The following is a 21,182-nucleotide window of genomic DNA, read 5'->3' on the forward strand; positions in this document are numbered from 1 at the left end:
TGTGCAGGTATACAACACAGCCACGCATAGAGCCTCTATCATGTTTAATTAAGGGTAAAAACGCGCTGGTCAAGGCTGACGATTTTCATAAAATCAACGTGAAACAGACCCTGTCATCTATCACACTAACACTACAAACACACCAAGACTGTACAAAAGTAGACCGAAAAGGAGACAGATAAAGTTAGCTGCAATGCAGCACCAAAATAGCACCGACAAATGATGAATAACCACTCCTCCACCCACGGGTACCTCCAATCTCAACCGTGGCTCTCACCCAGATACAACTCATCCAGAACCCCATTACAGTACGCCTCGTACCACGCGGCCCCTTTCCACCCCCGCCGCCCATTCCTAACCCCAACCGTCTTCCACCCCTCTGCCCGTAATCGCGCAATCCGCTCGGCTTTGCTTTCCTGCTGCTGCTGCTCCTCTGTCTCCTTCGTCCCACCCCATTCAGGAGATTGTGACCCACTCACGCTAGCGCTAGCTCCGGCGCTAGGATTCCTACCGAGACAACCGTTATCGCTAGTATCCTCGTCAGGCTGGACAGGGCTGAAACTCCAGAACGAGGCTACGCGCCGGAGGTTTCGGGTTCGGAATGCCTTGCGGGCGCGTTGGAGTGCTGTGACGGATGTGATGAGGGTGTGGATGGCTGTGATGTTGGTGGTGATTTGGGTGTGGAGGAAGTGGATGGTTTTGTTGTAGCGGTTGATTGCATCGTCTTCGCTATGCTCTTGGGTGGCATTCCGAATTTTTGTGCCAAATGGGACAATTTTGATAGGTAGCGGTGGTGGACGGTAAGTTCTCTCGGTACAAACCATCCTAGCCGTATCAGGCTTCCGAATCTGTAGCGGCGACGGCATGAGTCTCCCCTTCGACTCTTCCCTTGGAAGCCTAAACAACTCAAAATCAACATCCCGATTAACCTGCTCATGCTCATGTGAAATAAACGGATCATCCTCGTCCCAAGCCATAGAATCGTCAATGATCCTTGTAAGACTTCCAACAAGCCCTCCAACCGTCGACGGCTCCGCTTCCACTTCTGTTTCCAAGAACGAAGAATCAGGCGAGTCACCCAGGGACGAATCGTCCACGAGCGACGTCTCACACTCGTCTGTGTCTTCCACGCTCACACCTTCGTCATAATCAGGAATCGAGATCGTCGATGGTAGAACCGCGCTGCAGGTCGTGAAGCAGTCTAGGGCAGAGTGTAAGAGAGAGAGTTTATTGCTGGAGTAATTGTGTGCGGCGCGGCCTAGGGCTTCATAAGAGATGGCACTGTAGAAGTAGAGGTAGGTTTTGTGGACTGCGTGGATCTGTTCCCGTTAGTTGAGTGACTTGACAAGTACGGTTAACAATGGTGGCTTACGGGCTCTCTTGAAGTACTAAGGAGAGTTTCTGCACAAGAAGCGCATTGTTTATATTGGCGCTGGATATAGAGGAACTTGACTTGATGAAGTGCAACTTTCCATTCCTCTGATGTACGGGGGTGCAAGGGCCTGTCGAACAAAGTCGAAGTAGAGAGCTTTTGTGAGCATGTAGATGCCATTGTGTGTTGTGGAAATAACTTCCAACACATCCAAGAACCGCATAACACGATGGACCAAAAGTTGAGACGGAAGAATGGGAAAGTGTTAGATGCGAGACGTGTTATGCATACAAATCAACAACGCGTCCGTGGACAGACACCATGGCAACAGGAGCACAACACCTACCAGTGAATACTCGATGCAATTTCGATGCCCAACACTATGTTTGCATGATTCGGAAGCTATAGCTCTAGACACATAGGAAGTAGAATTCTCTATACCAATCGTCTACAGCTCTAGGGCTATACTTGTCCATTCTTAAAGGGAGATTGAAACTTCACGAATATCCCCCAATACAATGGTCACTATACAAGCCACTGTACGAAAACTTTGACCGGATCCTGTCATATGCGTCTCGACACCTCTGTCGTATTCACCACCTCATCTTGTATACTTCCAAAGAGAAGAGCATTTGATTTGAATACTCGAACACTACTGAATACAAACATTAACTAGAAAGACCACACCAATCATTCACCCGCCTAACAAAGCACGCTCTAGTGTACTCTTTGTTCCCTTCTAGGATAATTGACTAGATTCTTCTTCTAGACAATGTCTGCAGAGATTACTCAAACTAGGTTTCTCTATGATTACCTATCTCAAGATTGTATGTCCAGGATGGATTTACAGTCCCTTGGACAACAACCTCAATAGTGAGGGAAAGTACCCGAGAAAAGTAAACTGGGATCTAATCTGGTGCTCGAACATTATGCTCGAAGATTTGACGATGGACAAACCCAGACGAAAAAATATGTTTGTAAGAAGTTCCTAGATGCACCATTGGCAGTGGCATATCATTGTTGATGGCAAGAAACGTGCGGCATTTACTATAACTCCAAGAAAACTATACGCTGGATCTCGAATTACGGCCCATATGGGGCTAGCCGTTATCTAGCTGCCCTATCATATAAATCTGGAGCGCAGTACAACGCTACCTAATTGGCCGCAAAGCTCAAAACCACCCGACATTGAAACCAGGGAACACATCAACCCATTATTTGGTTCTCAAGTCTCCTTTTCTCATATTATTGGTCTCGATACGGAGGTTATACTTGTTGGAGAAGAGCCAGGAGCCAACTCTAAAGCGGACCTGTGTGATTTATTGTGTTATATCAGCAGCTGAGATCGACTGCTGAAGTGTCGATAACAAGTTCTCGCTACGAAAATGCATTACGAATGGAATTTATTTGTATGGGCTGAACAAGACTCTTCCGGTTTGCGGTATTACGTGAGTAAGTGGTCCAATAATCCTGCGTATAGCAAGGTCTCGAATGGTCACCTAACTCGATGAACAGCTGAGCACATCATAGAGCTGCAAATATTGCGGCGTCTTCAATTAAGGTACTGCCTGGTGGCACAGGCTTAGGGCTCCCACGAGTAAATTGCGAGGGACGGGCTTTTTGTAGAAGTTGGGATTGGGGAGGATCAGGGTATGTTTCCCCTCATTTCCCATATTGGGTTGCTATTGTTGGATGATGCTAACCTGTACAGTTCTCCACCTCTGTAATGCCTATCTCGAGAGCATGCACTATACAGCTCGTCGACGCGCACAACTCGAACTCGCCTCTACCTATATGCACGGCCCTGGTCGTATTCCCCCTCTCCCAGACCCCACCATAACTACCACAACAAACCTCCCAACCTCCCATGCCGCCATCCTCGCCGGTGACTTCAGCGACTTCAACGCCAACTCCCCCCAAAAACTGCTTTTTCCCCGCGCAGAACAACCTACAAGACGCCTTCCTCGTCCTAGACGGCCAAGAAGATATTGAGGAAAACATGAGGTCAGCAGGCTCCTGCGCATCTGAGGAATGAGCTGGGGTATAATCGAATGGATTAGGTGTTGTTTTATGGGTGTATGGAGGTGAAGAGCTTGAGGATTGGGGTGGGGGTGGAGGCTTGGGTTGAGTATCTGAAGTGGAATGATGAGGAGGATGAGGATAGGGGGAAGAATGTTTGGGTTAGTGATCATTTTGGGGTTGAAGGTTGTTTCTCGGTTGGTTTAGGAGGGTTTGCCCATAATGGTGGAGCTAGGATGATTTTGATACCTTGTTTGATTAAATTTGAATACAAACTAGTCCCATGTTGCATTACTAACTGCTCCGTAAATACAGCACAGAATCCACAATCATAACTCATACAAATGACATAGGTAAATGCTCATTCCCCTTCAGACCCTCCACCACCTCCTCCACCGACACCAACCTCCACCGTCTCCAACCCACGCCCACCACCAGAACCAGGCCTCGTCTTCCCCAACGCCTCCCCTGTTGCAGACAACGCATCCAAAAAATCCCCAAGTAACCGATCCAACTCCCCCATAAGCACACCCTCCTCAGCCCCCTGTGCCAAACTTTCCACACTCGGCGGCACAAGATCCGGAAACTGCACTCCATCCACACCCCCGCTACCAGCATGACGACGTCGCAGTGTAGCTGTGGGTAGTGCATCTGCGAGTGGTGAGTCAGGAGCATGGTCTGGGTATTCGCGTGATGGTATTGCTGTTGGGAAGGGTTCGGAGAAGGGGTCTGAGGTGGGATTTGACGTGCGGTGTGTGCGGCTGTGGAATGAGGTGCGTGAGGGGGGGCCGATTGTGCGGGAGCCCCAGGTTGTTGTTATTGTTTCGGTTTCGGTTTCATCTTCTTCGTCTGGGCCAGGGCCATCGAGGTCGATGATTGAGGAGGCGCGGTTTGGTTCGTCATGGTCATCAGGGCCGGGTCCTTCTTCGATTATGGAGGAGGGGCGGTCATCTGGACCAGGGCCTTCTTCTATGACCGAGGATGGACGGTTGTAGTCGTCAGGGCCGGGACCCTCTTCTATTACTGAAGATGGACGGTTGTGGTCATCGGGACCGGGACCCTCTTCGATGACAGATGAGGGGCGGTCGTAAGAGGCTGCGTCTGCGTCGATTATCTCGGGGAAGTCAGTGGTGTCGAAGCCAGATGGTCCATGGTGGTATTGTTGGTGCGGGTATTGGGAAGTTGGTGAGGTGGGCCTGTCGAGACGGAAGGGATCGTAATCTGCCTCGGAGCTCGGTGCGAAGCTAAAAACAGACCCTTGCGAGCCGGATGTAGACGGGCGCGAGTCTCCTGGTTCCCCAATACTAATTGGTCTGATAGTCTCAGATGGTTCGGTGCCCATGTCGACAAGAGGTGCTTTGAGGGTTTCGAAGCGGCCGGGGTCCAGACTGGGGCCGTCGGCTGCCGGTTGTGCGGCCATTGAGGGGAATGTCCATTCCATTGTTGCTCGTTTGTCGGATGGATTTGATGGCTCGGCTGGTTTGGCCTCGGGGGTTGTTTCCCCTTGTCCTTCTCCTTCTAGTTTTGATTCTGCTTCTTCCTCTGGAGCTTTCATGAAGACGGGAAATTTCCAGTCCATTGTTGGTGGGCGGGGTCCGGTTTGGGGCTGGAATGTCATCTCTTCGGAATCGCGTCTGCTGCTTGACGACCGGGAGCTGGTGCCGCTTGATGTGCGTTGTTGGCGGTAGGCTTTGATTGTGTCTGCATCGGCGAGTTGGATGGGTTGTGCGGTTGCTGCAGCTGCGGCATAATGCGAGGAATCGAAGGATCCAATGTCGATGTCGATGAATGTGGACATCACAGACGAGCGATCAGTGTCTGTACGCAGTGGAAGGTCTGAGGGCGGTCGTCTTTGCTCGACAGGGACGAAGTCGTTCTTCGTTTCGTATGTGTAAGTAGGTTTCTCGTTGTCAAAAAGACCTTCCATGGCTGTAGCGCCTCGACGGACACGCTCATCAAAATTGGCCTTGTCGTCCCCAGACAGGTCTGTATCACGCGGTTCATCGAGACTGTCTTTCTTTGGCTGTACTGTGGTCGGGCTAATTTGATCTTCGATCTCTGCGAGCGATGCAGCCAGTTCATCAAGATCAATGACTGAAAACCGTCGCTCAAAGCCATCCGTCGTACTGAAATTCCAATCCTCTGCAAAAGTATCATCCACGTCCGGGATCTCTGCAGCAGCCGCACCGCCCGGATGGAAAAGTGAAATCCTTTGACCACCACGCTGTGACCACTGGTAATAAACACGCACAAGCTCACTCAGAGACGATGTAGGATGAGATTCCTCGGTATCCGTGATAAATGGGTGCGTCAAGGTATCCGCCATAGTAGGCCGTGTTCTCGGATCCGAGTCCAGCGCGTAGTTGATAAGGTCCTTAAGTTCTTCACTGTATTCCTCTTTATCGAGCCTTGGCTTTGTCCGGTTGAGTTGACGTCCTATTTGCATGCGTTCTCGGAGGTTCGAGTTTGGCGGGTTGCCAGTTGCGAATTCGAAGAGTGTACAACCATATGCCCAGACATCGATCTCACTGCCATATCGATGGGCTTCGGCCTTGGCTGAGAACATCTCCGGAGGCATCCAGTGAGGCGTGCCTATCCATGTAGACCGCTTGTCCACTTGCGACTGAAGGATTCCAGCAACACCAAAATCGCAGATTTGTAGACGACCCTCTTCGTGAATTAGAATGTTGGCAGCTTTAATATCACGATGGATGATTCCTGCATCGTGAATAGCGCGAAGACCAATAGCTAATTCACGTGCCACGGGGATGATGAACTTCTCGTCGAGTCTATCGCCAGTAGCTCTCATCTACCAAAGTTAGCATCCTCGCTGAAACTCCATGTTAAACCAAAAGAGACTTACCAAAGTTCTCACACTCCCACCTGGACAATACTCACAAACCAGCCATAACTGCGAATGGATCGAAACCGCCTCGATCAACTCATTGATATTCCTCGCCCCGGAATCCTTCACCTGTTTCATAACCCTCGTCTCGTGAATAAAGTCCTTGATCGACTCGTCCCTGAAATCTCGAACCGTCTTATAATCCAACGAATCAACATCCATCACCTTCACAGCAACAACTTTCTTAGAGGGAAGCTGGCGACCCTTATAAACTCGCCCGTATGCTCCTTTGCCGATTAGTTCTTCGAATTCGTAGGGTGGGTTTTCTGTTTTCGCTCGCCGGCACATTTCTTGGACTGCTGTTCCTTGTTCGCGCGCTAGTTTTATTGCTTCGGCTTTGTGTTTTGTTATGGCCGCCACGGCGGACGTAGGGTCCAGGAAAGAGGCGCGATCAGCCATGTTGATGATTATAGTATTGAGAAGCGGGAAGCTAAGACTTCAGTGGAAATGGACGAGGTGTCTGATCAGTTAGCTCAGAGTAACGAAAGTTGAAAATCCAGGACAGGGCTAAATAGGAGACCAACCTCTTCGACGTATCTGAGCTTCAAGACAGCGTTGAACGGCCGTTTCAGATCGACGCTCCCTCCACCTCTTCAAAAAGCCCGAGGACGAATTCGTTTCACGTGCGCGACGGGTGTTCCTTTTACGAAATAAGTTCTTAATAGCAGATCCGATGCCAGAGCTGGTCGTTCTGCGTTTCCTGATCGCGCCCGCAAACAAAGTACGGTGGCGTCGTTTGGGAGCGGAGAAGTTTTGTAGCCTGATATACTCAGTAGCGTCGTTAAACGAGGATTCCAGTTCAAAAGAGTACAAAGAAGGTCCAGCTGGGCCCAAACGCAGTGTATGCGGGCTGTAGTCAACGGAAGAGCTATCGCGAGAGACACAAAGGCCTTCAGAGGGACCTGGAGGGTAACGACTGTAGAATCGACCGTGATTGTCAAGTCCTTGGTCCGACAAACTCTCAACAGAACTCTCAGCGAAAGGATCAGCAGCTGTTATTTCGTAGATGAAAGCTCTATATTCGAAGCTAGAGTTGAATCGGAGTCCTTGGCCTAGTCTCCTTCGCGAGAAAGAAGAGTGAGGGATCAACGTAGGTGAGCGGTAATCAGAAGAACGATCAGTGACAAAAGACAATTCAGAGTTCCTTTCTTATCAGTACTCGCTCAGTTTCTAGCCACTGGGTACTTACTCGAGCGGATTGGTAAAAGAGTCTTCCACAGGGAAAGGTTGCTCTTCAACACTGCAAACAGCAGCTTTCCTCGTCCGGTTCAAGCCAGTCAGTGAATAGCTTTCCTCGTCGATAACAGGAAACTCCCAGAAATAGCGTTGGAAAAACTCGCTAGCCTCAAGATCCTCGTCGGTACTTCCAGGCACAAAACCACTGGACAGGATCTCTTCAAATTGCGTCCTACCACCACCAGTCAGCAAGCATTCATTAACGCTTTAAAAAGGAAAGAAAAGAAGAAAAGGAAAAGCAACCCGTAGACCGCTCTGCGACGCTCGTCTTCGTCGAAATAATCAGCCATCGCAGCAAAAACGCGATAAACGAAACCAGGATGGCCACCAGGGCATAATGACAGAAAAGAGAAAAAGAAAAACACACCTGGTGTGGGAAGAAAACAAAAACAAATGCACTTACGCGAGAAATTGTAGTAAAAGATATCAAGATCGATGGAGGGAAAGTGGAGATGGTGTAGCTATGCTGGTGATGTCTTGCAACCCCAGAGCCGCAATAGCAAGTGATATCACCCCGAATCTCCAACAAGCGCTCAGAGAGCCCCTGGCGGAGCTATCGTGGATTTGAGCTGGTGAATGAATGCCTCTAAGCAGGGGGAACAATCCGGTGTCATTAAACCCGCAAATACTCAAAGTCGCGGGTGCATATATTAGACGCAAGCAAAGGCCGAGTATCAGTCGCAATACAGCAGGCGGACTTGGTGGACAGTGGGTGCATTTCAGAGGTGAAAAGTGGTGATTCTGGAATGGCGCTAAGGAGCGGACGCTAATTTAGTGTGAATGGATATCTAACACTTTGAGTGGCTGGTTGGCATGGGGCTTCACGTGAATTTCTTTGTTGGGATCCTCAGATACCTCTAATATAGACTGTCAATGTTGACTGCATTATCTTGCTATTCTAAAGGCAGTAATATAACAATAGCGAAGACAGAAGGTAAGGTACGGAGTGTTGATCCCAGCGATCACGTGGCACACGTGGCACCCACTAACGGCGGCGAGCATAGCCAGAAGCAGAATAGCTTATTTGAAAAAGCAACGAGTATCCAGAAAGCGTAAATATCATTTTCAGTCTATCTATGCGGATGAAGTAAATTGGATCCTAATTACTGTATGCACGTTACTATGGTCATCGAATACCAAGTTATGCCAGACCAAACTGCAACCTCAACGCATCCCCAAACCGCTTAATTGCCTCCTCGATCTGATCCGCACTAGCCGCCGCAAAAGTAGCCCGGAAGAACATCTTCTCCTCTGGCGTGTTCTTATCAGCCGTGAACCAGCTACCCCGCGAAACAAGCACGCCATTTTGAATAGCGGCCTGGAAGATTTCCTCCTCGATGGCGTCGCGGGTCTTACCGGATGCAAGACCGGGGTGTTTCTGCCAGTCGACTTCGATCCAGTGGAACATGCCTGCGGCGGGGGCAACCCAGTGGGCGATTTCTGTGGGGAGTGATTTCTCACATGCGCCGACGAGCATGTTGCGGCGGTCGGTGTATTGCATGCGCATGTTGATCAGCCAGTCCAGGTATCCAGCGTGGCCCCAGTGCTCATCCAGGAGCTTGAAGAGGATGATCTGCGCGATACCGCTGGGGTGTTGAGAAGAGACTTCGCTGTTACGCATGAAGCGCTCGATGATCTGCTCGCAGCCGACAGCCCAGCCAACTCGCGAACCGGGAGTGACGACCTTGGAGAATGACTCGAGACGGAGAACACGCCCGTCAACGTCCATACTCAGATACGACGGGATGAGCGACTTGATGAACTCGTCATGGCTGGCGGGCGGCGGGGGAGTCGTGCCGTCTGCACCCGTGTAGGGCTGCATCTGCAGGAAGTAGTAGGGCTCGTCTTCGACGATGTAGACGTCGTGCTTCTGCGCGACCTTGTAGATGGCCCTGCGGCGCTCTCCGGACTGAGTAGCGCCAGTGGGGTTCTGGCCGGTGGCGATCGTGTAAAGGACGTAAGGCTTGCGGGCGCCGCGGGCGGCTTCGTCCCAGTTGCTGAGGACTTCATCCATAGATTCGGGGAGGAGACCTTGCTCGTCCATCTTAATGGAAGCAAGCTTCACACCCAGAGGAAGGGCTGTCTCTGCGGCGCTGGAGAAAGTGTACTCTTCCATCAGGATGTAGTCTCCTCTCTCAGTGAGCAGACGGAGAGCAGTGTCCCAGCCGTAAGTGCTGCCAGCGTTGAGGCAGCAGTGCCAGTCCGCGTATGGGGGGTTGTGGATAATCTGCGCCATCAGCCCATGTCCGTGTCCATGACAATGCACCAACAAATTTACCTCAGTGTGTTCCGTCACAAACCGCAGCAGTTGAGGAGCACCAGTGGACTGTCCATAGTTCAAAGCAACCTCGAGGTCTGCCCAACACCAATCAGCACCCATGACCCACATGACACCTAAGCAATCAGGAACCACGCACCATAAATACTATTCCCATTCTTCACATCCCCCTTCGAAGCCGTCATAACAGTCCCCGACTCACGAGTCTCTTCCGGCGAGAACCCTGGCGGCGTGGGGAACTTGGCACTGATTTGCTCAATAGGGAAGTATTCTGGCGAGGGCAATCCACCACCAAGAGAGATTATGCCAGGGTTCTTGAGATAATGCGCTGCTCCTTTCAATGTCGAGACCTATACCAGAATATAAACCCGTTCAGTTTCCTTGCTCTGCGCATCGAGTGTGCAACGACGAACCTTGCGGGACTTGGCTTCGAGGGACAGGATGTCTAGATAACGCAACAATTAGCATGTCTTGAGTCAACATCGGCCAGAGGGAAGAACTCACGATCCCACCGCTTAGCCTTTGGCTTCGTATAGCAATGCTATAGACAAATCCATATTAGCGCACCCGCCACAAACCAATCCAATACCATCGCATACCGCACTCTTAAACATATCACTGCTGGTAGCCGGTGCAATACCCAACGGCACAGGAGTGCCCTGGGCTCTCAGAGCCGCGACGCCAGCGACGGACAAAGGGGTCGAATCTGTCATTTTGGCTGGTCAATTGGAAAAAACAGAAGAATTGGTATGACAAGAGAATGAAAGAAAGAAATAAATGTTGGCGGTATCGCAATTGGAGGGGCAAAACAAAAAAGTTGCGCCGGTTTTTCCGCTCGGGGAATCGGGGCCGATGATTGGTCACGTAATGAAGGAGTAAATAACGAGATATCGAGAAGATATTGTAGAAGTTGTGCTAGTGGCTATACAAAGTACGCTTAATATAGCTGGAGAGTAGCTCAGGTGACTCAGTATCTTCTAGCTCGAATTGAAACATGGGTCTTGTCACTGGCAAGGCGTGGGATTTGATTCGATTCACTGTCGGAAGTTGATCCATTGAGAGGGTCTTTAGCTTTGACACTGAACCACGACTGTTGGAGGATAGTGGTTTTCATTATTTCATGTAAACTGCTATATAGCGTCATTCGCCATAATACCCGACGGATTTGCAATTGAAATGCATCTCTAACTAACTACTGCATTGTATCCTGCACCGTGAGGCAGGCAACCCCGCATAGATAAGGCTATCATCGGTCCACTTATCAGCCGATAAGTGTCTCCGAATACGGAGCATGGATTATCTGACTAGGCTCGCTATGCTGTGGTCATGGATGTAATTTCCGCTACTTCTCAACATACTTACCCGCCGTTCCGTCAAGCTGCGCCTCCAAGACAGCCGTGGTCCCGCTTTGCACACTCTTAATAGCCTCCGGCAACAACCGCCCGAGATCAGCAACAGTAGCAGCACGGCCAGCCCAGATATCCCCACCAGAAGCAGCCCGTGCGATACCTGCGTAGTCGGGCGTCGGAGCAAATGAGATATTCAGCTCCTCGTTGGTAGCGCGCGAACCGTCGCCCTCGGGGTGAACGAGCAGCATACTTCTCCGAGGAGCGTTCCAACCCTTGTTGTTAAGGACAATGGTCAGGATGGGGATGTTGTAGCGGCGGGAGATCCAATAGACGGACCCCGGGACGGAGAAGAGGAAGGTTCCGTCACCAACGATCTGGCAGACGAATTTGCCCTTGTTTGTGCCGCCATTTTCTAGGTCTGATGCCAACTTAATGCCCAGTGCACCACCACCGGACCAACCAAGACCCCCGCCGCCGCAGTTGAGCCAGGATTTGGGGAGTGTTGCGGCAATCTGATCAGAAACAAATCCGCTCAGAGTCACTGCTTCGATGGCCCAGATTGTGTCGATTGGGCATCCGGTCCGCACTTGGGATATGAGATAGGATACGTTCAGCGGGGCACCATCTCCGCCATCAGGGACGGAAGCCAGTTGCGCGACGCTTTGTCGAGTCTTCTGGAATGCCTCTTCTCGGCGCTTGCCAAACTCAGTATTCTCTGAAGAGCTGGAAAATTGCTTCAAGGAATCGTTGGACGCGACGTATTCGTTGATTTGCTTGAAGGCAGTGGCCGACTCTGCGCGGAACGTGGCCATAGATGGGAGGTAGAAGACGGGAATCTGCTGCTTAAGCGGATCAACATCGACATGGATAATCTTGGTCGATTCCAACGGCTTGCACTGAGTTGGGATCCAAGGCACATCACAATCCGCGACCAAGATGAAATCCGCCGTTTTGATGGCATCATGGATACCATAACGTAATCCCAATGACGCGGGATGGTCCCCGGGGAAGCACATATCGCAACCACCCGTATCAAGAACACGCAGGCCCTTGAAAGTGTCCGCCAGTTTGACCAATTCAGTCACTCCCCTGGCATGTCGACCCGAATAACCGACAATGGCTAATGGTTCCTTTGCGGCAGCCAGCTCCGATGCGATCAGTTGCACACCTTCAGCTGGCAGAGCAGAAGGAGCCACAGAGCCCCAAACATGCTGGTTAAGCTGGTACGGCTCAATTTCCTCCTCCATTACCTCACGTGCACCCACCAAGTATACCGGACCCATAGGATCGCTCGTCGCGAATTGTAGCGCCCGGTTGACCATCTGCTTAATATTCTTCCCCGACTTGATTTCCCCAGCATAGCGACAGTATTGCGAAAGGATCTGCTTCTGATCAGGAACGTCCTGGATCCAATGGATGTATTCTGTGCGGGAACCGCGCATCTCCCCCTCAATAGTGAACGGCGAGAGCCCCGCAAAGATCAATACTGGCGTCCGGCCACACGAGGCATTGTGAACTGCTGCTGCTAACCCCTGCGTCCCAACGTCGACGTGAACAATAACACACTGCGGTTTTCCGGTCAAACGAGCGTAGCCATCGGCCATGGAGAGGGCGACCATCTGTTGAGTGGGGCAATGCGGGGTGAGCCAACTTGAAAAAGAACGGGAATATCCCAACGCCGGTACACAAAGGGGACAATATTTGGTATTTACCTCGTTGGGACAGGTGATAATCTTGGGAAACGCATCTCTCTTCTCTTTCTGGCCCTTGACCATGGCCTCGAGGATGGAGGGGTGGTCCGATCCTAGGTTGACGAAGACATGACTGACCCCGGCCTGGCTGGTCAGTATCTTTATGGCAGGATTTCTGTATAATGGGGCTCAATTACCTCCCAAAGGGCTTCGAAAAAGGCGAACGACGCAGTATAAACCCTGCAAAATGCGTTCCGTCAGTATGTCTTTCGAGCAAGAGGCACACGAATCTGGGGATTCACGTACATATTAGCACTACCCAGGATCAAATTGAGACAGAACAGCGAGAGAATAACGAAAAGAGAAAGAAAAAAACAGCGTCCGACTGCCAATTGTTCTGTTGATATACCCCGGAACTCGGCATTATGTCCGATATCAGGCGGGGTTCCCCACACTGCATTATTAACCAGGTCCTCCTGGGTACAACTATCGTTCAAGTTTTCTCTATCTTGCAATGACAATGTGTGTACAGAATGGATAGAAAGGTTGTGCAAGGTCCGCATATAGATATGGGTGGTTGAGCAGTTTTGCGATTCTCACTGTGCTTTGTTCCTGGAGATGTAAAACCCACCCGGCAACATCTCTTGTCTTGCGGGTATATCAAATACGAACACTTGTTTGTACATAGTGCCAAAGCGATAGTGGCCTATGAATTGAGATGAGAGAGATATCTGAGAAATGCTCGAAGAAGAATCATTATATTGACGTACTCGCGCAGTTAGTGAAAAGAGCCCAGATTCACCTGACAATAGGCAGTAAATCTAGCGCAGGATAGAGGATCCTGAGCTATTTAAGTCTCAAGAGATTACTTTCACATGCGGAACAACCCGGACAGTAGCCAACCCACAGTGGCAACTAATCCCGAACCAGCCACTTATAACCAGGCCGTTCCACTGGCATTTCGTCTCTACATCCTGCTCTTACAGTACTGGTCATATCTCTTCTCCCTTTGCATCCTTAGAGCAAGTTCTCATTATCTCAAGACCCTGTTAACGGCGCCACCTTCGAGCACGTCAGAATAGACATACCGTCTGTGTTCTACGTAGGTTACTACAAACTCCCATCCTTTGTACTCGTCCGCAAAAGCTGACTGGCAAAGCGCAAGCGTGCAACATTATCACCCTTGCCGCCATGATCATCACCCGAGGAATATCCCTGACCAACTTCGCCGTGGCCTCGTCTGCCCTGGCATTCCAAGTCTTTGTTCTCTATCCATGGCACAAGCAGTTGGACGATGATTTCGAGGCGTTGAAGAAGGAGCATCTCCGGCTTCTTCATAAGATTGAAACAGTTGGCTTTGCGCAGCCCAGGGGGGTTCGGGAATGAGCGGTTGACCGGAGGAAAGAGCATTAGCTAATAGAAGGAGTACTCCAGAGTGCATAGGGGATAGAGCGTGCATCAATTGTTTCACTTATGTGCAAGACCTTTAGAAGTATACTTGTTTCAATTTGACATTGGCGTTTTAGAACAACTTCCAGATTACTTCGATTGTTCGTTGGCCGTTCCTCATGGATTGGAATGGCGATGCTGAGGCGCCATCCTCATACGCTGTCTAAACCGGATCCTCGGCACGTAGATGCTACTACGTACTAGCTTTTGACTAATATGCTCGGGATGGTCCGGAGTCATTCAAACAAGACTGTAACGGCCTACCACACCTTGCATCTGAAGCAGCCTTTATAGCTGAAGACCATACTTGTACTCGTCTACGGAACATCCCGTACACGAGTCAAAGGTAGCTTGGCACCCAAACAGGGGTGCACGAACCGTTGATCGGGGGGGGCATTATGTATGTTTCAGGTTGTTGATAGGTCCATTAAGTATCCCCACTCAACTAGCTCATATTTCGGAGCCGAAGAGCTTAAGTCTACACGGCCGAGTCGGCTCCGAGACTCCAGAAACCTTTTCGTCGATCGATTCCGGCGAGGAGTTTAACCCAAGTCGACTATGTATATACGTAGCTAGAATAGTGCATCGCTTCATTACTTTAGTTATCTGTCAGAGCTTTGTAATAACATCTTCCGCCCTCCGCCTAAGTCTCCGGAACCGAGTATTCTCTGTGCATACTTGGTCCTTACTTCCTGCGCTCCTTTTCCATTTCGGAATCCCCGTTGGCAGAACCCTGCCGTCGTACCCTTCAATTTTGAGCAACAATGAATACGGTATGTACTTATCCACAATTTTTCCATTCATACCTCTCTATGTCTCCTTATAATCAGAAGGTCACTAATCGATACTGCAGATACGATCTACATGGTAAGCGTGAAAAGGGCCGAGTCAAAGAAAAGAAAACTAAACAGATGAAACAGGTTAGGCTGGGGAGTCCTTTGCATTGGTAAAACATCACTGATTTCTCCAACCTGCTATCGCATGGGCTAATGGTTTGATCGCCTAGCTGGTGGTGGTGCATACATTGGGGCGAGAAAATCCATCGATGCCGACCGGGTTTCTAAACATGACGCCTTGATGAAACATAAAGCTCAAATGGCTGCTATGGCGAGAGCTCACGATTCCAGCTCGTCGAACTCGCACAAAACTCGTACGAAGGGCGCTGAGAATGCGGTTGAACCACCAATACGGAATCGAGATCAAACGCGACGAGATAATCTAGTCCGTGAAAATACATCTGGGGTATGACATGGAGCATCTTGAGGGGAGAACCGACGGACCTATCCTGGTATAGCCACAATGGTTCTCGTGAGGATCTAAAGGTGACCTCCAGAGACATGTTCCAAGGTGAAGGAATCGAACAGGCGCCTGACGAAATGCCACCACCCTTTATGCCGCGGGTGTGCAGATATGGTTAAGAACATTCAATTTCGCTGCATCCTGGGCCTGATGATGGAGACTGGCATTATTTATCTTGAAATCAACGTATTTCTCTAGCCAGCGCCACCAATCGTACATTCAGTGTCATGACTAAGTTCTGTAGCAAGCCGGTACCATCCATTGATTGCCCAGACAAGGGGGATGGAAGTGAGAGATAACACTTGTTAGTACCAGAACGAGGGGTGGCAGCGTGTGATGGTCAGAGCCGGCTCCTTATGTCAGTGAGCAGCCATTGAAGACGAAGTTACAAGTGGATAATGAACATTGTGGTCTACAGAAAAGCGGTGGTGATCCCTAAAACGAAAGTAATTCCTATTCTAATATTCTACTTCTCTTATCTTGAGCAAAACGCAATTAAGATATCCTTCACAACACTTCGCCCACAAAGAGATCCAGCGTCTCTCCGTAAAGATCCAGGAAGTCCGAATATGGCGTGAAAAGGGTATTAGGGCATACAACCACAGTTCGAGGAGTTTCTGTCAATTTGTAAAAATCCCAAAAGCAGAGTTGTGGCTTCGCGACCCGGTCGAGACCCGTATACTCGTTGAGATGTTGAGCAGGAGGATGATCCTGCGGTCGGTCGTTACCAGATTCCGGGTTTCACAGATATTCAAGCTCATCCCATAGGTTGACAGAAAGCTTTCTTCCACTTCTCAATTGTGCAGCCTTTTCTCTGGCCAGTTGGCTATTAGAGAAAGTTCTGCGAGGACATGGATCTCGTCTGCTTCGGTGCTTTGATCTCTCGGGTCGACCCTTACACCACTCGTTGAGGGCAAGTACCCTATCCAATTTGATCCGGGTTATCATCTTCTGTCCGGCTTTGATAACTCATCAGGTGTTGCTATTTATTATTGACGGATGAGTCAGGGTGAATACATGATACTAGACTTACGTTATGGTGCTTAGCATAGCCTTTTTTCTGAAGCAGCGGTACACGACAGGACAGTCGAATAAGGATCACAGTATCCGACTTCATTATTCATTGGAAACACGACAAAAGGTATGAAGAAATAACATTATCGTATGCGAATAGGACTTACTCTCTATAATTGGCAGAAATTGTAAACCATGTAGATCCGCCATACAATGTATGAGATGTGGAATGTGCATAAAGTTGTGCCGTGCACAATGACATCAGCCTTGTAGGGCTGAAGATAACCGGAATTGGAGACTCTTTCTCCAAACAACACAAACAAAACCCACTTGTGTCATGATCCTTCTAGGCAGAAAGAAAACGAGATGATGATCAACCTGCATATTGGAGACTTATATCTCTAGTCAGATCCAATTTCTACTCAGATCCTACTCAGATTCTCACTGATATCCCTACACAGCCCATACGTCATCCCTCGGCATGCCGGTCATATCACGGGACTTGTTCAATTTCACGGCCCCTTATTTTCTCTTAAAATCCACCGCTTTCCTTATTCTAGCCGCTACTGTTTTCTTGGTGCTTCGTCCAGCCAAGAGTAAGAATCGAACGTGTTCTGAGATGGTCCCGGAGAACGTGCGCCGTCTCTGCGCCAGTGACCGAACTGTCACCTCGGAACTCGCCCGCGATCCAACTCAACACCCGCTTAGGATTTTTCACCGTTTATTTGGTGGCCAGAAGTGCAGGAAAACGAACTCACCAGCACGAGAAAAGTCAGATCATGATGCCCAGAACAGTCTGCAGAGAGCGTACGCCTGCGGGCGTTGGGGCTCTGCAAGGCCTAGTACTCTGTTCCTGAAGGTAAGCATACATAGAACAACGGACCAGGAATTATGAAGGATGCCAATCGACTTGCTAACACTTTATGGCAAACAGATTTATCACGATGCCCTGTGTACGTTGGAAAAGAACCCGATGGCAGGCGTCGTCTCTCCGCCACTAATGGGTAGCCACGGAGTCGCTCCCTTGACGATTGTAGCACCTCTACCCGATATCTGTCGACATATGGCGAATTGCATCGTACGAGCTGAAACGGAGGTTTTCCTGGCGACCAATTTCTGGATCCATTCGGATGCGTCAACATTGATAACTAATTCCTTCAGAGAGCTGTCGAGACGGGCCAGAAAGCGCGGTACCAAGGTGGTTGTCAAGATGTTATACGATCGGGGAGATCCGCGACAGATATTCCAGAATCATCTCCTGGTCAACGAGAAGCGATATGCTGGTGGACAGGTCAAATTGCCGTCTCCAGAGGAGATTCCCAATGTCGACCTTCAGGTCGTCAATTACCACCGGCCCATATTCGGTACCTTCCACGCGAAATTCATGATTGTCGATCGGAGAATTGCTTTGCTTCAGAGTAATAATATCCAGGACAACGATAACCTCGAGATGATGGTCCGTGTTGAGGGACCAATTGTTGACTCGCTCTACGATAGTGCACTGGTGTCGTGGGGTCGGCTATTGGGAGAGCCTCTTCCATTGCTCACGTCACCTGCCAGTTCAACACCTGCTTGGGAGTGGTCAGCGAGTGAGCCCGAGAGCTCTTCAGATGGTAGTGGAGCAGAGGCTTCACCACCGCAACTCACTGCAGACCACCCTCATTACGATGTCGACATGCAGCAAGAGACGCAGAGAGTCAATGGAAGCCTTGAGCCCTTACCCGGAATGTCACAGACTGAAGCAGTAACTCGTCATCTCAGTACGTCAACAGCCTATTACCAACTAGAAAGCACATCTGACCTAGACAGACACGACGCTCCAGCCTAGAACTACAGGAGATGCCCCGAACAGTGACCAAGATCTCCGGATGAAGCCCTACGTTCTGTCGCCACCGCATGAACCATTTCCAATGGCACTTGTCAATCGAGAGCCATGGGGATGTAAGTAGAAATTTATTCCCCATTCTCAGAATAAGACTAACAGCAGTCCAGCTCCTAACCACAGCAGCATCTATACCCCCCAAAATTCGGCCTTCCTCTCCGCCATTAAACACGCAAAGCATTCCATTTTTATCCAGACACCCAACATGAACGCAGAGCCAATCCTCGAGCCTCTTCTGGATGCAGTCCGGCGTGGTGTCATCGTAAACTGCTACCTCTGTCTGGGATACAACGATGCAGGCCAGCTTCTTCCTCTCCAGAACGGAACAAACGAGATGATTTCAAGCCGACTATACAAGTCTCTCCATACAGACGAAGAGCGATCCAGGCTACGGATATTTGATTATATTGGCAAGGATCAGACGAAACCAATCCATAACTGCTTCAAGCGCCGGAGTTGTCACATCAAGCTCATGATCATTGATGAGAGCGTGGCCATTCAGGGTATGCATGTTGTCCCGTCTATCTTAATGTTCATATAGCTAACAATGCACAGGAAACGGCAACCTCGACACTCAATCTTTCTACCACAGCCAAGAAATCAACATACTCTATGATTCACCCACAGTCTGCCGCTCGTGGCTCGACACTATCAATAGAAACCAGAACACTGCTTTGTATGGCGCGGTAAGCAGCGAAGATGGATGCTGGCACGATCCTGAGACCGGGAAGCTTCCCAAGGGCTCTATTGGGATCAACCCCGGAAGATTCAGCTGGGCCAAGGGGATTGTTGGGGCGGTGCAGAGAGTGAGGGGTGCTGGTGGATTTTGAATTATTGCACGGAAATTTCTTGCTTGTATCTATATATACTTCATGATATCCTCAATATAATGATTAACTGTATGTGATAACACTGGGTTGCAGTCGATATAGTACCGTTAGACATGTATGACCACCTCGGACACATACTCCGTTCTGTCTACCATAAAATGAATATAAACCGAATTCAACCCAACAAATCTCCCTCAAAGCAAGCAAAGATACCACCACAATGACCCACTACGACCAACCCATAATCGACGTAACAAACTACATCTACAACCAACCCCTCGACCCCTCCTCCCCCACCACCAAATCCGCCCTCTCCGCAGCCCGAACCGCCCTCCTGGACACCCTAGGCTGCGCCATCCAAACAATCTCCAGCAGTGCAGAGGCTCGTGAACTCGTTGGACCTATTGTCGATGGAACGGTTGTGCCGGATGGGTTCAGACTACCCGGGACGAGATATCGGTTGGATCCGGTGAAGGGGGCGTTTGATATGGGCGTGTTGATTCGGTATTTGGATTATAATGATGCGTTGTGGGGGAGGGAGTGGGGACATCCTTCTGGTACTTTCCCTGTATTTGGGTTGCGCTGCATCGAAGGTTGGTTATGGCTGATGGTGTGTGTGTGGTAGATAACATCGCCGCTATCCTATCCGTCTCGGACTGGCTCTCCCGAACCACCAAAACCAGCAAACACACCGGCCCACCCCTAACCCTCCAAACCTTATTGATCGCAATAACAAAAGCCTACGAAATCCAAGGCATCCACCAACTCCATAACGCCTTCAACGCCCACGGCATCGACCACGTTATCCTCGTCAAACTCGCCTCCGCCGCTGTATGCTCATGGCTCCTCGGTCTCTCGGAGACGCAAGCAATGGCTACAATCTCGCATGTGTGGATGGACGGGCATCCGAGTCGCGTTTATCGGTCTGGGTCTAATACGATCCCGAGAAAAGGTTGGGCGGCGGGCGATGCGTGCATGAGGGCTGTGCATCTTGCGTTGCTTGTGAGGGCAGGACAGGTGGGTGCGGGCGGAGCGTTGAGTGCTGTTCCATATGGGTTTTTGGAGAGGACGTTTGGTAACCAGGGGTTTGTGATGGAGGGGTTTAGGGATTGGGTGGTGCAGAATGTGTTGTTTAAGGTGATGCCTGTTGAAGGGCATGGGATTGCTGCTGTGGAGGCGGCATTGGCGCAGAGGTTGCGAATTAGGGAAAGGGGGTTGAGTGTTGAGGGGGATGTTGTTAGGGTTGAGGTGAGGGCTACTGCTGCGGCGGATTTGATTATTAATAAGAAGGGTGTTTTGAGGAATGCGGCGGATCGGGACCATTGTATTCAGTTTGTCATTGCTGTTGCGCTTTTGAAGGGCGCTGCGCCGGAGGTGGCGGATTATGCAGATGGGAGTTATTGGGCAACGAGTGCGGTGGTTGATTCTTTGCGTGGGAGGATTGAGGTTAGGGCGGATGAGGGGCTTACGAGGGATTACTTGAATTTGGAGAAAAGGAGTATTGGGGCGAGTTTGACTGTGTATTTGAGAAATGGGAGTGTGTTGAATGAGGTGTTGGTGGAGTATCCGATTGGACATGTGAAGAATCCGGCCACGGGGGATGCTGTGAGGGAGAAGTTTGGGAGGAATATGAGGGGTTTGTTTTCGGATGAGGAGATTGAGGGGATTCTTGAGGCTGTCAAGATGGATGATTTGGGAATTTCGGATTTTGTCGATTTGTTTGCGAGAGATGCGCTGGAGGCGAGGTTATAGGCTGGTCACAGAATTTACAAAAGCATGAAGAAACATGAGAAAGGGTAAATCCAGCCCGTCCAGCAGACTTGTTAATTCCTGCCATGTAGTATATCCAAGATTAAAA

At 50.0% G+C, this 21,182-nt stretch overlaps 8 protein-coding genes across 8 annotated transcripts; 3 read left to right on the plus strand and 5 right to left on the minus strand.

The window, feature by feature from the left end:
• Positions 1-144: 144 nt before the first annotated feature.
• Positions 145-1,374, minus strand: EURHEDRAFT_410698 (uncharacterized protein). Its single transcript, XM_040781427.1, has one exon. The coding sequence runs from the start codon at positions 975-977 to the stop codon at positions 261-263; it is 717 nt and encodes a 238-aa protein (XP_040640591.1). The 5' UTR covers positions 978-1,374; the 3' UTR covers positions 145-260.
• Positions 1,375-2,757: 1,383 nt separating this feature from the next.
• On the plus strand, positions 2,758-3,364 carry EURHEDRAFT_401314 (endonuclease/exonuclease/phosphatase family protein; the record flags this gene model as incomplete). Its single annotated transcript, XM_040780073.1, has 2 exons — positions 2,758-2,824; positions 3,084-3,364. 2 exons carry the CDS (start codon positions 2,758-2,760, stop codon positions 3,362-3,364), a joined length of 348 nt encoding a protein of 115 aa, XP_040640592.1.
• A 388-nt stretch (positions 3,365-3,752) lies between these two features.
• EURHEDRAFT_376173 (putative serine/threonine protein kinase) lies at positions 3,753-6,695 on the minus strand (the record flags this gene model as incomplete). The annotated part of the gene is made up of 2 exons (XM_040778822.1): positions 3,753-6,200; positions 6,255-6,695. 2 exons carry the CDS (start codon positions 6,693-6,695, stop codon positions 3,753-3,755), a joined length of 2,889 nt encoding a protein of 962 aa, XP_040640593.1.
• Positions 6,696-6,803: 108 nt separating this feature from the next.
• Positions 6,804-7,822, minus strand: EURHEDRAFT_376174 (uncharacterized protein; the record flags this gene model as incomplete). The annotated part of the gene is made up of 3 exons (XM_040778823.1): positions 6,804-7,440; positions 7,486-7,704; positions 7,776-7,822. 3 exons carry the CDS (start codon positions 7,820-7,822, stop codon positions 6,804-6,806), a joined length of 903 nt encoding a protein of 300 aa, XP_040640594.1.
• An 851-nt stretch (positions 7,823-8,673) lies between these two features.
• Positions 8,674-10,523, minus strand: EURHEDRAFT_401316 (aminotransferase-like domain-containing protein; the record flags this gene model as incomplete). Its single annotated transcript, XM_040780074.1, has 5 exons — positions 8,674-9,926; positions 9,950-10,160; positions 10,224-10,255; positions 10,315-10,351; positions 10,410-10,523. The coding sequence occupies 5 exons, from the start codon at positions 10,521-10,523 to the stop codon at positions 8,674-8,676; spliced, it is 1,647 nt and encodes a 548-aa protein (XP_040640595.1).
• Positions 10,524-11,152: 629 nt separating this feature from the next.
• On the minus strand, positions 11,153-14,260 carry EURHEDRAFT_376176 (putative thiamine pyrophosphate enzyme; the record flags this gene model as incomplete). The annotated part of the gene is made up of 4 exons (XM_040778824.1): positions 11,153-12,778; positions 12,872-12,994; positions 13,048-13,090; positions 13,965-14,260. 4 exons carry the CDS (start codon positions 14,258-14,260, stop codon positions 11,153-11,155), a joined length of 2,088 nt encoding a protein of 695 aa, XP_040640596.1.
• A 352-nt stretch (positions 14,261-14,612) lies between these two features.
• Positions 14,613-15,772, plus strand: EURHEDRAFT_342133 (DUF4748 domain-containing protein). The gene is made up of 4 exons (XM_040778410.1): positions 14,613-15,072; positions 15,153-15,166; positions 15,220-15,245; positions 15,306-15,772. Exons 1-4 carry the CDS (start codon positions 15,064-15,066, stop codon positions 15,545-15,547), a joined length of 291 nt encoding a protein of 96 aa, XP_040640597.1. The 5' UTR covers positions 14,613-15,063; the 3' UTR covers positions 15,548-15,772.
• Positions 15,773-17,231: 1,459 nt separating this feature from the next.
• EURHEDRAFT_514125 (MmgE/PrpD family protein) lies at positions 17,232-21,076 on the plus strand (the record flags this gene model as incomplete). Its single annotated transcript, XM_040786241.1, has 7 exons — positions 17,232-17,471; positions 17,547-18,372; positions 18,422-18,553; positions 18,605-18,997; positions 19,050-19,307; positions 19,525-19,881; positions 19,950-21,076. 7 exons carry the CDS (start codon positions 17,232-17,234, stop codon positions 21,074-21,076), a joined length of 3,333 nt encoding a protein of 1,110 aa, XP_040640598.1.
• Between the last annotated feature and the right edge of the window lie 106 nt (positions 21,077-21,182).

Source organism: Aspergillus ruber, assembly GCF_000600275.1.
Source record: "Aspergillus ruber CBS 135680 unplaced genomic scaffold scaffold00007, whole genome shotgun sequence".
Taxonomy (NCBI): Eukaryota; Fungi; Ascomycota; class Eurotiomycetes; order Eurotiales; family Aspergillaceae; genus Aspergillus; species Aspergillus ruber.

Coding starts and splice junctions, on each gene's coding strand:
- EURHEDRAFT_410698 (XM_040781427.1), bottom strand. CDS start 977: ATGGCTTGGGACGAGGATGATCCGTTTATTTCACATGAGCATGAGCAG.
- EURHEDRAFT_342133 (XM_040778410.1), top strand. Junction 15,246..15,305: donor CTGGGGAGTCCTTTGCATTG/GTAAAACATCAC, acceptor TTGATCGCCTAG/CTGGTGGTGGTGCATACATT.